Genomic DNA, 15,480 nt, shown 5'->3' on the forward strand with positions numbered 1-15,480 from the left:
GGCATCGCCGTTTAGGGCATCCATCTTTTAGTCTTATGAAGAAAACCATGACTACTCTGTTTATTGGTGTGGATGAGTCAGTTTTACATTGTGAAACATGTGTTTTGGCCAAGAGTCATCGTTCTACTTATTCTCCTAGTATTTCTAATAAAAGTATTATTCCTTTTGAGTTGATTCATTCTGATGTTTGGGGACCTTCTAGAGAGCCTACTGTATCGGGTATGCGATATTTTGTGTTGTTTATTGATGATTGTACAAGATTGTCATGGGTCGCTCTTCTTAAAACCAAAGATGAAGTCTTCCCCGCTTTTCAAACCTTTCGTAATCTTGTTCAAACACAATATCATAGCACCATTAAAGTCCTTCGTTCTGACAATGGGGGGGGAGTATGTTAATCATGTGTTCCAAGAGTTTTTTAATATCCATGGGATTGTTCATCAAACCACGTGTCCACAAACACCAGAACAGAATGGAGTGTCCGAACGGAAAAACCGTCATTTACTTGATATGGCTCGTGCCCTTCTTTTTAGTGCTCATATGCCTAAGTATCTTTGGGGCGATGCTATACATGCTTCCTCTCATCTTATCAATCGTCTTCCATCCAGTGTCCTTCAGGGCAAAATTCCATTTGAGGTTCTCGCCTCTCATGTCTCCTTACCATCCTTTCACAATCTTCCAGCTCGTGTTTTTGGTTGCGTTGCCTTTGTCCATGTACCAAAAAATCAGAGGTCTAAGTTGGATGCCCGGGCCCTTAAGTGTTTGTTTGTTGGCTACGGAGGTCATCAGAAGGGGTACAAGTGCTATCATCCACCCACCAGAAAGTATTATGTCACTATGGATGTTACTTTCTTTGAAGACATGAGTTATTTCTCCTCTTCAGATACAGCTCTTCAGGGGGAGAATTCATATTTTGAAGAGCTATATCATGGAGAGGGGGAGGAATCAGAGGGAGAAGGAGAAGCCACACAACCAGGAGGTATTTTGACGGATCCGGTTGAAACTATTAGCTCGCCGCCTCCAGCAGCAGAAGCACCAGTTCCCATCACTCAGAATGAGGTTGAAGACACAACTGCCCCTCCTGCCATCGCTTCTACCCCTGACCCACAGCTTCCTGGTACTGAAGATCACCCATTTGAGGTATGTCCATCCACTGATACTAGTAGTAGTGAGTCTAATGTTGAGCAATATGTGTTACCACATAGGACCACTCGAGGTCAATCAGCCAAAAGATATGAACCTACTCTTACTGCCAAATCAACATATCCAGTAGCCAACTATATGTCCACTAGGAGGTTGTCTAAGTCATATGAATCATTTGTGAATCAAATATCTGCTGTATCAGTACCTAACAAAGTGCAGGATGCGTTGGGGGATCCAAAGTGGAGGAAGGCTATGGATGAAGAGATGGAGGCGTTGCAGAAGAACAGTACTTGGCAACTTGTGCCTCCACCACAAGGCAAGAAGGCTGTAGGCTGTCGTTGGGTGTTTACCGTGAAGCATAATGCAGATGGATCAGTGAATCGATACAAAGCACGTCTTGTAGCAAAGGGATTTACTCAGACGTATGGTATAGACTATGATGAAAATTTTGCTCCTGTTGCCAAGATGAATACTATTCGGGTTCTGCTCTCGTTCGCTGCTAGTTTAAACTGGCCACTCCGACAGTTTGATGTCAAGAATGCATTTCTTCATGGAGAGTTAGCCGAGGAAGTATACATGAGCCTCCCACCAGGGTATGTAGTTGCTTCTCCTGGTGAGTTTGTATGCAAATTGAGAAAGTCTCTGTATGGTCTCAAATAGTCACCTCATGCTTGGTTTGGAAGATTTTCACAGTTCATGCGGAAGGTTGGTTACAGGCAGAGCAACTTAGACCATACCTTGTTTCTCAAGCATCAACAGGGGAAGGTAACAGCTCTAATTATCTATGTGGATGATATGATAATCACTGGTAATGACACTGTTGAGATGGATAGACTGCAGAGACAGCTAGCCTCTGAGTTTGAGATGAAGGACTTGGGTGAGCTTAAGTACTTCTTAGGAATTGAGGTAGCCAGGGGGAGAGAAGGAATCTATCTGTGCCAGAGGAAGTATGTTCTTGACTTGCTGACAGAGACAGGTTTGTTGGATTGCAGACCTATTGACACTCCTATTGAGCAGAACCATGGTTTAGCTGAGTATCCAGATCAGGTACCTACTGATCGAGCTCGCTATCAGAGGTTAGTTGGGCACTTGATTTATTTGGCTCATACCAGACCAGACGTTGCGTATGCAGTGAGCGTGGTGAGTCAGTTCATGCATAATCCGAGTGAGAGTCACATGGATGCTGTTATGCGAATTCTGAAGTACTTGAAGTCAGCTCTAGGTAGGGGAGTACTATTTTCTAAACACAACAACATTCTTGAGGTTTGTGGCTTCACAGATGCAGATTGGGCTGGAAATATCACAGACAGGAGGTCGACATCAGGTTACTTTACCTTTGTGGGAGGTAATTTGGTTACATGGAAGAGTAAGAAACAGAAAGTTGTGGCACGTTCTAGTGCTGAGGCCGAGTATAGAGGTATGGCTCACGGAGTGTGTGAATTGTTGTGGCTGAGAAATCTGTTACGTGATCTGGGTTTCATACTCAAAAATTCCATGCAGTTGTATTGTGACAACAAGGCAGCTATTGACATATCACATAATCCAGTACAGCATGATCGTACTAAGCATGTGGAGGTTGATCGTCACTTTATAAAGGAGAAGCTAGATGCCAAAATCATTAGCTTTCCTTTTGTTCCAACTGAAGAGCAACTTGCAGATGTACTTACCAAAGGAGTTTCCAGGAAGGCGTTTTATGACTCACTAAGCAAGTTGGGCATGGTTGATGTATATGCGCCAACTTGAGGGGGAGTGTTAGTGTGAGTCATCGTTCCCTATTAGGAATAGATTACAAGGGAATATATTGTTGCATGTAACTACTTACCTTGTATATGTTGTGTAGTACAGTAGTACACAATAGTTGTAGTACGATTGTAATCTGTTTATATACACCACAGAATGGGTGTAATAGTATATCAGATAATTTATTCTCTCAACCTCGTTATATTTGACTTGGTATCAGAGCAAAGATCCGAAAAGGACTTTGTCTCTTTCTTTCAGTTTTTCCTCAATCCGAGGAAAACAATTGGGTTAAAAGCCATTTTTTTGGTCAGGCTCTGAAACAACGTCGTTCAGACGTCCTCTTCCTCCTGTTCAGCACACTTGACAGGGGCAGATCCAGGATTCCACCTTCGGTGGGGCTTGGATTTCTTAACAAAGTGAAGGAAAAAAAATAGTAGAGAATCTCGACGGTGCGAGAGAATTTTATTAATTGAAAAAATGATACACCTAGTCAGGGGGGACATAATAAGCCTTACCCCTCTAATGCATATACAAAATTAAAGAACAAACTCAATAATAAAATAAACGTGCAATGCAATATAATACAAGAGCATAAACTAACTAAATCTAACTCTACGAGTACATGAAGCTTCAAACTCTTTAATCACCTCATCATTGTCAATAGATTCAGCATACTCTTTCTCAATGTGAAGGACCATACAATCACCAAGAAACTCATCTTCCATTTTGTTTCTGAGTTTATTTTTAACAATGTTCATAGCTGAAAATGCTCTTTCAGCTGAAAATGCTCTTCCATTTTGACATTTTGGTGTAACACCTATAAATTATTGAGATAACTTATATTAGATAACACATATATAATTCACACATTTATCACCTAGAATTACAGAAAGCAATGCAAATTGCCACATAAATAACATTTATATCGGCCATTATGCCACATATATCACATAGAGAACACTTCTATCGGCAATATCACAATATATATATATATATATATCTCATCAAGACATCTTCAATTCAACTCAAGTATTCAACATTCAACATTTCAACAACTAGAATTCTAGAAAAACTGAAAAAGAAATAACTTACAATTTCAATTTTCATTGAGGTGAATCAGGTGATCCGTGGTCGTTTGGTCGAGAACTCGAGATTGACCGAAGCAAAATAGCAAATCAAGGCATTAGGCATCATTGCATCAAGCAATGAAAGTAGCTCCAAATCTCCAATCTAGGCATCATTCATACACACAATTTCATTACTCTGAGGAATTCAATTTCAATTTCAAATGGGTGATTGATTCAATCCAATTAAGAAGAAGAAGATAAGAAGAGACGATTAGACGAAGAAGAGGAAGAGGAGGACAAGAAGACGGAGAGGGACTGAGGGAGACTGGGAGAGAGAGATACCTGAGTCCTGAAGCTCGGAGACGAGAGAGAGGCGGGGATGGAGAGAGTCACTCGAAACGGCGGAGTTGAACGAGCTGGGTTGCTGTGTTTCAATTTAGGGAATTAGGGATCCAAGCCTCGAACCCCGAGTTCGGTGGGGCTTGAGATGAAAGATAAAATAAAAAATAAAAAAATTATAAACCTATAAACCAAATTTTTTTTTTCGGCCCAAAATGCTCGGTGGGGCTTGAGCCCAACCGAAACCCAACTGGATCCGCCCCTGGTATTTAGTAGTATCGTATATACTACTCGATCTTAGTAGTCTGTTTGGGACTTGTATTTGGTTGCTATTCCAAGTTCGACTGATAGGTACTTCGATTTTGGGAAAATGTGGAGGGAACATTATTAATCTCTTGGATCTAGAGAAAAGCCAGAAACAAAATGAGGTAAAGGGTAGATATTCTGGTAAATGAGAAAAGAAGGAATTAAACGATTTTAGAGAACGAAGCAGAGGTTGGAACCCAGCTGGTAAATTTGTATATCAGTGGCTAAGAAGACAAACCCATGTAGGGTTTTAATTTATTAAGGACATTATAGGTAGTTCAAAAATTTAACCACACTTTTTTATAAGGGTTTTTTACTTCAACAGTGTCTGACCTCTTCGAGGACTTTTGAAATGATACCTGAACTTTCAAAGTGATCAAGGTGATACCTAGACTCAAGTTTTCTTATCAACATCGTACCTGCGTCAAAATTCTGTTACGGCTCCGTTAATCCTAGCACGTGTGACGCACGTGAGAGACTAAATGATGATGAAAAGACTAATTTACCCTAAATCTAGGGGATATCCGACATTTTACCTATTTTTAATAAAAAAAAAGGTATTTACCTTTTTTTTTTTTCCTACCATCTCCACCTCTCGTCGTCTTCTTCTACCGTCTCCACCTCTCGTCTTCTTCAAAGAATCAAATGCAATCTCTCTCACTCTAGACTCTAACCTACCTCCATTACCATGCTCAATCATTTCTCTTATAATCACGCACGGGTGCTCGTCCTCGAGGAACGAACACAACGACGCGATGTCAAAATCCTCGTAGCAATACGGTCATGGGAAGTCGGGTCGGACCTCGTCATCCATGCTCAGTTGACCTCGGAGTTCTGGTGATGGTGCTGCAACGTGTACTGAAGTTTCGCAGTGGCAATTTCGATCGATTCGATCAAATGTGAAATCAAAATCAAACTCGTTCCCAAAATCCCCGATTTTTGATTTCCAATTCCCAATCTTTGAATCCGGACAACTCTTCCGGCATTGAGCTTCTCCAGAAATCGGAATTCGGTCACCAAATTGAGGAAGTCAGGGTTGAGAAGAATCGGCGGTGGAATAGGGAATCAGAATTCAGAATTCGGACTAGGGAATCTGCAGTGGTCGTAGGGGAAGTCAGGGCTGGCGGAGGAGGAGTACTTGGTGTGGGTTATGGTTAGGGCGAGGAGAGCGAGGAGGAGGAGGAGGGCGGAAGTTGCGGTTAGTATGACGAGCCGTTGAGGCTGATTGTGGCCAGTTGTTTCAGGAGTTCGATACCAAAAGGATGAGCAGACTCGCAGGAGATAATATCCAATCATCAGGTTCAGGTTGATTCTGAGGATATGGTGGTGTAGCCGGAGGAGGAATAGTCGTCTAGGGTTTGGGTGGTGGCGGTGATGGAGAAGGTGGAGCTGAGAGGTTGAGGATTCGTGTCGTTTTCTTCGTGTAGTCGAGGAGGAGGAGAGTCTGCTTTTGGATTTTATTTTTTTTGGTCGACGTAAGTCTGAGAAGAATTTCAAATTTCCCTTTTATTTTATTTTCTAATAATAAGTTAGAGTCAAATAACAATTTTATGATTTTTATCCTTCAAATTCCAGTCACATGGAAGTCAGGTGCTCATATTTAACGGAGCCCTAACGGAATTTTGATGCAGGTACGACGTTGATAAGAAAACTTGAGTCCAGGTATCACCTTGATCACTTTGAAAGTTCAGGTATTATTTCAAAAGTCCTCGAAGAGTTCAGACATTGTTGAAGTAAAAAACCCTTTTGATAATTGGCTTAATTATAAGTCAATTAAGGGCATTAAATCTAATTATAATGAGTTGATCTTGGACTTAATTAGTAATAACTACACCAAAAACACACAATAAATTTAGTTTAAAAAATTCCAAATCAGATTTTTTCAGTTCACCTTCGTACTAAATGATGGCGTCATGTATAGAAATTAATTATTTTAGGTAAATTATAAAATTATATAAGTAATATAAAGAAATTAAAGAAAAAAGTTTAATCGAATGTTATATATATATATATATATATATTTTTTTTGAAGAATATCATGTCGATATATTAATAATCTCAGGCCAGAAAGGACCATTACATATCCTCCCTCTACCATCTCTGGGTAGATAAAGAGTTTGTGGTAGTAGCACAGTGATACATAGATTAGATCCAATCATTTGACGGTTCCACGCTCATAAGAGAGCCTATAAACTATTAACTACTACATAGTAAATAGGCCGAGTAAACTAGACTCGATGACGCTTACTAAAAAACATAGCTCCCTCAACAAATAGGGAATTAATGGAATTAAATAGCAAAAAAACTATGTAAAACCCTAGTAGCCCAAAATAGCCCCAAAAGGCCCAACTCCAAGCCCAACAAAGACTGGCCTGACATGACCCAGTCCCCGTCCCTCACCCAGCAGCAGCACAATACCGGAAACCAGATGTACGCCGCCCGACCACGCCGTACTCGATCGGTGATACTTTGATCAACGTCGCCCCTGCGCCTCCCAAACCACGAGCTGCGCTGAGTTACATCACCCCAAGCCTCCACGCCCCGCAGCATCTCGAACTCGCCCCACAACGAATCCAGTCCACCGCGACCCGCAGTCACCGATCTCATCCCACCATGATCTTGCTTCGCCACAATCCGGCATCCCACGCACATAACCACTGCGCACACAGACTGAGCACCAGAGACCACTACCAAGACAATCATGCCAAGACTAGGACCACGGAGCCTTCTGGAGAACTTTTCGAGCCAATAACATCAACACCCCGTCCGGCGGCCAACCGCAAAACATCAGCGAGGCCCGGAGGCCAACACCAACATCCGGGCGCCGCCGGACGAGATCGATTTTGAGAGAGCGGGAGAGCCGACTTTAGGGTTTCTCCTTGAGAGAGAAAGAAAAATTATAGAATCGAATGTTATATTAGTGAGTGAGATAAAAATTTAAGAAGAAAAAAAATAAAAATAAAAAAGAACAAAAACAATAAAGAGCACACGAGTATAAAATGAGAGTGGGGTCCGAAAGTAGGCAGAAAAAGAACCCCAAGTCTTTGATTTTTCTCACTTTGCAGAGCCCACGGACTTCCCGCTTCATGCGCTCCTTTCTTCCCTCTGAAAATCCATCGCCGTTTCATTTCAATCTTTCTTCTTCTTCTTCTTCTTCTTCTTCTCATTTGCCCTAAATTCCCATTCACGCCTTTAATGCTCTCTCTTCTCTAACCCCTTTTCTAGATCTTCCTCCCTTACCATTTCCCACTCCTTCTCTCTCTCTCTCGCTCGCTCGGCGGTTGTTCCTCTCCATTCCAAAAAACGCCGCCGTTTCAGATCCGTCAGGTTGCTCTCTGTCACTCTATGATTGATTTCTGTAATCTAATTGTGAATCCTTCGCTGCGTTTGTGATTGATTTTGTTAGAAATGGATGATACTTCACTTGTGCTTTACTCTTTGGTCAAATAGTTGAAAAATTCAACCTTTTTGCCTTCATGCTATTTTATTGGAATTTTTTTTGTTTATATGTATTGTTTGTCATTGATTCTAGTAGAATCCTTTAGACCTGTGTTTCGATTGTTCGGTTGAGTTGAATGTTGGGATAGTTCTTCGGATGAAAATGTTGAAATGATTAGTCATAAGACAGTAGCTTGTTGAGATGAGTTGTTGTTTGTTTGCGCCGGTGAGAGTTAGGTGAGGTTTAAGCAACATAATTTGTGAAGAAAACTATATTTGGTGAGTTTGGAAAGAAATCTAATCTGAATAGGTAGGTATTCTATTACACTTTGGGTTTGGTAGCTACTTTTGGTGTTTAAACGACGTCTTGTTTTGTGAGCTTTGTTCTTGTTTACACCAGTGAGGTTTAGGTGAGGTCTAAGCAACATAGTCAGGGAAGAATATATATATTTCTTTAATAATTCTGTCTGGTACTTGAAGTATGTAGTCTAGTATTCTATTGGTAGGGTCTTTCGGTGTTCAATCAGTAACGGCGTTAACCAGGTTTCTATGTGAAGTTCAGCACTTAGTTAGACGTTACTGAGCGATAACTGATAAGAGCTAGACAAAGATTTCCGTGGTATTGTGGACGGATTGGTGGTCGAAGCTTGGAAACCAGGACCTGCACGCAAAGTGTTTCTTTAGTGATATTTTGACTATTTTCTCACGACTGTCTAAGCTTTAATTTTGAATTCCTTTGACAATGTTACTAGACTTGTTGTTATATATATATATATATATATTTTTTGATATGGTGTTGCAGATGTTTCTATGAATTAGCAGTTGACAATATCTGTTATCATTAGAATTTTCGAACTTGAATTCCTTCAAGTATGACATTGTAAACTTCTAAAACTTCTGCAGGATTTTTCATAAAGTCATTCAACTTTTAAAGTGTAGGCAGCTGTCTTTTAATGAGCCTAGGTCTTGAACTATAATCTTGCTGGCCTCATGGACAAGGAGGGTTTAACTGAGGAAAATATCACAAGTTCTCTGTCTGCTGAAAAGTTGGACAGAGATACGCTCGCTATTCAGAAAGAAGGGCAGGGAGAACCATCAAAGGATATGAAATCTCTGAGTATCAGCAGTGGTGGTCCCAAGTTAGAAAATAATCATGGGGAAGATGAATTGGTTGACAAGGTGGACATGAGTGGGGATTTGAACTGCAAAGATCAGGGAGACAAGTTAGGCAATGATCAAAGTCACAGAGACATGGGTGGGAAGAGCAATGACAGCAGGGGTTCCGAGTATAACACACAGGAAAGAGAGTTGGACTCAAGCAATGGACAAAAGAACCCTGCTGATAAGGTGGAGTCAAATACTAAAGAAGAAAATCTTGACAATGATGGTAAACATTTGAAATCTGAAGCTCAAAATCTAGACAATGATGGTAAACATTTGGAATCTAAAGCTCAAGAGGAGACAGGCAAAGTTTTTGGCGAGGAGAACGAGCCAGAGCCGGTCTTTGATGGAACAGAGGTTCCGGGGATGGAAGCTTACAGAAGCATGTCCATCCGTTCTCCGGATCCTGATTCGGAAAACTCTGGAGTAGTTGAAAAGGCAGTAGCGCTCAAAAACCTTGTTAAGGTTAAGAGTGTAGTTGCAGTCTCCAGTTTCCTTCGCCACATTTCTGGGAACAGAAATGAAGGTGGACCAGATGTTGCTGATGGTGCAGATATGAATTTTTCAGATTCCATTCAGGACAGTGACGTTGGAGAAGCCTCTCAGAAAACAATGGAAAGACCTGCATGGAATCCCCTTAGCTTTATTAAAACAGGCCAAGACGTTGATGGAAGGAATAAAGCTGAGGATGCAAGTGATGAAACAGCACAAGCTATAGCCATGAAAGGGAGAATAATATTGTACACAAGGTTAGGATGCCAGGATTGCAAAGATGCCAGGTTATTTTTGTATTGGAAGAAGCTCAGATATACTGAGATCAATATTGATGTGTACCCTAGTAGAAAGCAGGAGTTAGAGAAATTTTCTGGGTCTTCTACTGTTCCAAAAGTTTTCTTCAATGAAGTCCTTATTGGAGGCTTGAATGAACTAAAGGGCTTGGATGAGTCTGGCAAGCTTGATGACAAGATTGATTATCTGGTTAGTGAAGCACCATCATTTGAAGCTCCTTTGCCACCACTTTCAGGTGAAGATGATGTGTCCAATAGTGGAGCTATTGATGAACTGGCTTTAATTGTCCGAAAAATGAAAGAATTTGTTGTTGTGAAGGATCGGTTTTACAAAATGCGCAGGTACACAAAGAGTTTTTCAGGTTCAGAAGCAGTGGATTTCTTATCAGAGGATCAGTATCTAGAAAGGGAAGAGGTTAGTGGGATTTTTTATCTTCTAAGTTTTAGCGGTTAGTTGGCCTGGTTCTTTTGCTTTTTCTAAGGAATTATTTAGCATGATTTTCTTCAACTTGGTGATAATAAAGCATGCTTTTGTTTTCTTTTTCATATGCAAGTTACTAGAGTTGATTTCAATCTTGAGTATCTTTGATTAACCACAATTTCAAAATCAGTTTCTACATATAATGTTTTCTTACTCATTACATTGTCTAAGTATTAACTACAATGTATGACCAAGTATAACTTTCATTTGGTCTGAGTATTGGAGGAGAGGGTTATATTGAAGACTTAACTTTTTTTTTTTTATGAGGATTCATGTGCCAACCCAATTTATTTAATTTAAATTTATTTTAATTTTTTGGGGAAAAGATCAGTTGAAATTGAGTTCAATATGGGGCAAGTAGCAAATTGTTCTAGAATTTCGTGTTTTTATTCTCGTGTTGAACTTTTAACTCAACTTCCCTGATATGCTATTCAATTAGATAACTAAAAGTTTTTCAATAATATGCTAATGGAATAAAGTGACGTCTGTTCTATACAAATTAATATCTGTAGCAGAATTGTTCTCATTCATGTTCGAGGGGCTCTTAGAGATTAGTAACCGGAAGATGTTTCCTGGGATAGTGTCACAGCATGGTTGGGACAGTAGTCGTCTAGGAATCAATATAAGACTGCCTGATTCATGATTATTGATGTGTCAAGGTTAACCTTTTAAGTTGCTTAGTCAAGTGAAATATGGTACATTTAAGACCGGGCTTTAAGACCATATTTTTGAAGTCTAATAGTAAGATTAAGTGGTTGATCCCAGTGATAATATGAATGAGATGGATGTTGTCTTACAACTTACAACAACCTGCATGCAACTAGTAAATAATCTTACCTCATGGTAAGTTGCAATTTTGTTCAGATGTACCATACATAACTATCTAATACTCTTAATCTTATGGCAAGTATGGTGAAGAGTTTTAACTAGACTTTATCCTCTTTCTTAAGAGTTCTTAGGATGGATATTATGTCTATTGTAAAAATAATACAAGCAAATGTAGTCTGTGTGAGCCTTATCATGCAGTCAATGATCAATGAAAATGTGCATGGAGGGGGGGCGTGTGGTTTGTAAAAGAAGGGGTGTCAGTTTCAAGTTTCAACCCCTTCCTTTGGCCTTAGCCTCGAAGCTTCCTTTGTGTAAATTATTGTACTTCTAGGGTTGCTTATACTTGTCAGAATCTGCTAATTGCACAAAGGGAGATTTGTTTCTCCTCAGTCATTGAAATATCTGTGACTAAATTCAAGTAGTACTCAAAGCTTCTAGTTATCCTTGGTGGAGTTATTTACGCTCCTCTCTTGGATGCTACAGTGTTAACAATTGCAACATGATATACAAGGATGCAGCTTATTTCTTAGGGAGAGCAATGATGCAGCTTATTTCTTAGGGAGAGCAATGATGTGAAACCAGATAATTTGTAAGGCATAACCATTATCATGTATCAAGTAAAATAATAAAAAAAATTGATTCGTTAAATGAGTACCTTGATTGGCGAGTTACTAACTGAAAATGAAATTTTGAAATCAAACCTACTCCTAGTATATACATGTTCTAGCTAAACTGTATTCTTATCAAGTCTCACTCTTGTTTTTGGTTTGTATTGTGAGACAGGCTATTGAATTTGGAAGGAAGCTTGCAAGCAAACTCTTCTTTCAACATGTTCTTGAGTGAGTCCTTTGAATTATTCCTTAGTCTTTGTATTCTTTCCACTTTATATCATTGCTAGAAAATTTTCACAGGAAATTAGTTAACAAGATAACTGCGGGAAGGTACAGTAAAATTAGTTCTACGCTTTTACCTGTTTGATTTACAAGAGGAAATTTTGGAAAATAAGGTCTCAGCTCCATGATCTTTATCATCTTAGAAAAGCTACTGTCAATGTTGGGACCCATCCATTTTGTTTAAAAATCAAATGTCTGAAACACAGGAAAATATATTTAGTATTTCTTTTTCGTGTGAAACCAATTTGCAGAACATAAATGGTTTCCACTAGTAACGAGGTTTCTAATATGTTGGTTCAATCTTGCTTTTTCTTTGCTCTAGGGAAAATTTGTTTGAGGATGGGAACCACCTGTATCGGTTCTTGGATGATGATCCAATTGTATCTCAATGTCACAACATCCCAAAGGGTATAATTGATGTGAAGCCAAAGCCCATCATGGAAATCGAATTAAGGTTGAGATTTATAATGTGTGCCATCTTGGAAGCCTATGTTTCAGAAGATGGAAAACATATTGATTACAGAAGTATCCACGGAAGTGAGGAATTTGCAAGGTTCTTCTTGTCTTTTCACTTTCTCCATTTTATTCATCAAATAACTTTTAACTGTGTTAGAGAACTGTAGTTTATGTAACCTCTTTTTTTTTTGGCCATATAAGGTCTTGTTAATGGTAATGTCTTTTTAGGTATCTGAGAATAGTAGAGGAGCTCCACAGAGTGGAACTGCAGGATATGCGGAGGGAGGAGAGACTTGCTTTCTTCATAAATCTCTACAATATGATGGCCATCCATGCAATACTGGTATGGGGTCATCCAGATGGAGCAATAGAACGAAGGAAGTTGTTTGGAGACTTCAAATATGTTATTGGTGGGTCCGCGTATTCACTTTCAGCTATCCAAAATGGTATTTTACGGGGAAACCAGCGACCACCGTACAATCTCATGAAGCCATTTGGTCCAAAAGATAAGCGTGCCATGGTAAGATGGTACAAATACTCTTCAGTATCTGGTTTAAATTTATACTTGTCACATTGGGGCTGTTTTTCTTTTGGAAGTTGTTACCAGGCAAGTTTTACATTAACTAGTATGTAATTTACATGAAAGAACAATACTTTTGGCCCATAAAATTAGAAAGTTTGGTTTTTGGTACTCTTCAGTAATTGGTTTAAAATCTTGGCTTATTTTTATTTATTTTGGGAATGAGAGTTTGAACTGCTCACCTTTTTTCTTTAGTTTGTTGAAATCAAGTTCTTACTTTGCTACTAGACAAGTCTTATCACTTAATGTTGTCAATTTACTCTTGCTCATTTCCCTCCCCTATCTGTATCAGATGGCTCTACCTTACCCAGAGCCTCTTATTCACTTTGCTCTGGTTTTTGGTACTCGATCTGGCCCTGTCCTCCGATGCTATTCTCCAGGGGACATTGACAAAGAATTGATGGAAGCAGCACGTAGTTTCTTAAGAAATGGAGGTCTTATTATCGATTTTGATAACAAGGTTGCATTGGCTAGTAAGATTCTTAAATGGTAAGTTCCGAGAGAGATAGGTCGGGTTCTTCTGAGCACTCACTGTGTGTACTTTTCTGATATAAGAAGAGGAATATACATGCATTGTTTAAATGGGAATTTTATGTTCAATTAGTTTCTCTAGCAGGAGTCCAATCCAAAACATTGCTTTTATTGAGCAACATTCTGTAACTTTTCTATAATTACTTATCTCATGTAATGGTACTTCTCAATGCTCAGGTTTAGCATTGATTTCGGTAAGAACGAGATGGAGGTACTGAAGCACTCATCAAACTACTTGGAACCAGCTGTCTCAGAAGCTTTACTGGAGTTGCTTGCAATCTCTCAGCTGAAGGTGATATATCAGCCTTATGACTGGGGTTTGAACTGTTAACGTCAGTTACATAGCTTTCTTTCATACACCAAATACAGCTTTATATAGCTTTCCTTCTTTTACAAAATTAGCATGAGTGAAGTGATGTGCTACTTTTGTTATTGATATGTCCATTTGTAGTCTGATAGACACACAGGAAACTCATTTGTTTGAGAAATAGATCTGCAGGCTTTGGAATTCTACTAGGGTGGTCTTGGTTTAAATTTTATCAGTTTTACGTTTTATGTCTTACATTTTAACGTTGTCAAGCCTAGTATCATTACATCAAAAGCAAGATTTGAATCAAATAACAGACTCAGGCAACCAAAATAAAAGCTTCAGTATTCTTACTAACGATCCTCAAGAATAGAGCACCATCAGACATATTTGAATAATTTTAGTTGAATAATCTTCTTCAATTCGTGGAAGAAATAAGCAAAAAATGTCAAAATTGGTGTCTAGGGTTGAATAATTTCAGAAAATGTAGTATAACCAACTAAAGAAGTTGGATTCACGGCCAAAGTGAGATAGGAAGAGCTTTAAGATTGAAGTGGACAAGTCTCACAAGGAAAGACGAAGCAGGCAGTGATAGGACTCATGACTACTGAGAAAATGATGGAAGCTATAGTTTGTTAGATGATCCATCAAGTAATGATCATATGACAGGGTTTCGGTACCTTTGCAGGAAGGGAACATAGTTAATAGGAGTTTACTTTTACTCTGACTTTGGTCTTATGTTGCCGAAGGGTTGGTGCAGCTACCTTCAAACCTTGATTAATGAAACTGTCAAATACAAAGAGGAGACATTAAGACTAAATCCCTGATTACAATAAACAATATTTAGAGAATATCCCGAAATAATATCAGGAGTCTCGTTCAAGTCCTGCTATACCCAAACCTACCTTACACTATACTATTAGTAAGGATGCATAGTAGCGTTCAAATATCACTCTTCTCTACAAAATACATGTATTCTAACAAGCACCGATTAACAAAAAATGTCAACGAGTCCTTCTTTGACCCTCTTGTACTCGTCGGAAAACTTGTCGCTAAACTGGGACAATGATCGAGATGTAGATGGAGGAAAATTGATAATACGAGAGTTTGTGAAGGTCCGGTACTGGCTAGTAGCACATTATTCACGTTTCTGTAATTCTGTGGGTTGACCAAAGAAATGTTTGTGTGTTGCATATAGGTTGTGAAATAGGAGCCAGAGGCCTCTTCTTTCCATACGAAGTGGTGGATATGCCACATGTTTGGCACAAAACTTCTGATGGAAAATCATGGACATTAATGAACTTAAAGGCTCTTTCCTCTCTATCAAGATTTTTGATGGAGGCCTCTTCCTTACTCCATTTGGGATTTTGCTTGCTTCAAATGGAGATATCATTGCTTCATTACTCACTGAGGTTGACACACTCA

At 39.2% G+C, this 15,480-nt stretch overlaps 1 protein-coding gene across 1 annotated transcript; it reads left to right on the plus strand.

Annotated features, from left to right (window-relative positions):
- The first annotated feature begins 7,633 nt into the window (after positions 1 to 7,633).
- Positions 7,634 to 14,261, plus strand: LOC133745467 (uncharacterized). The gene is made up of 7 exons (XM_062173544.1): positions 7,634 to 7,919; positions 8,934 to 10,394; positions 12,072 to 12,127; positions 12,504 to 12,734; positions 12,866 to 13,157; positions 13,510 to 13,706; positions 13,926 to 14,261. Exons 2-7 carry the CDS (start codon positions 9,021 to 9,023, stop codon positions 14,077 to 14,079), a joined length of 2,304 nt encoding a protein of 767 aa, XP_062029528.1. The 5' UTR covers positions 7,634 to 7,919; positions 8,934 to 9,020; the 3' UTR covers positions 14,080 to 14,261.
- The last annotated feature ends 1,219 nt before the right edge of the window (positions 14,262 to 15,480 follow it).

The sequence above is a fragment of the Rosa rugosa genome, chromosome 4, assembly GCF_958449725.1.
Source record: "Rosa rugosa chromosome 4, drRosRugo1.1, whole genome shotgun sequence".
Taxonomy (NCBI): domain Eukaryota; kingdom Viridiplantae; phylum Streptophyta; class Magnoliopsida; order Rosales; family Rosaceae; genus Rosa; species Rosa rugosa.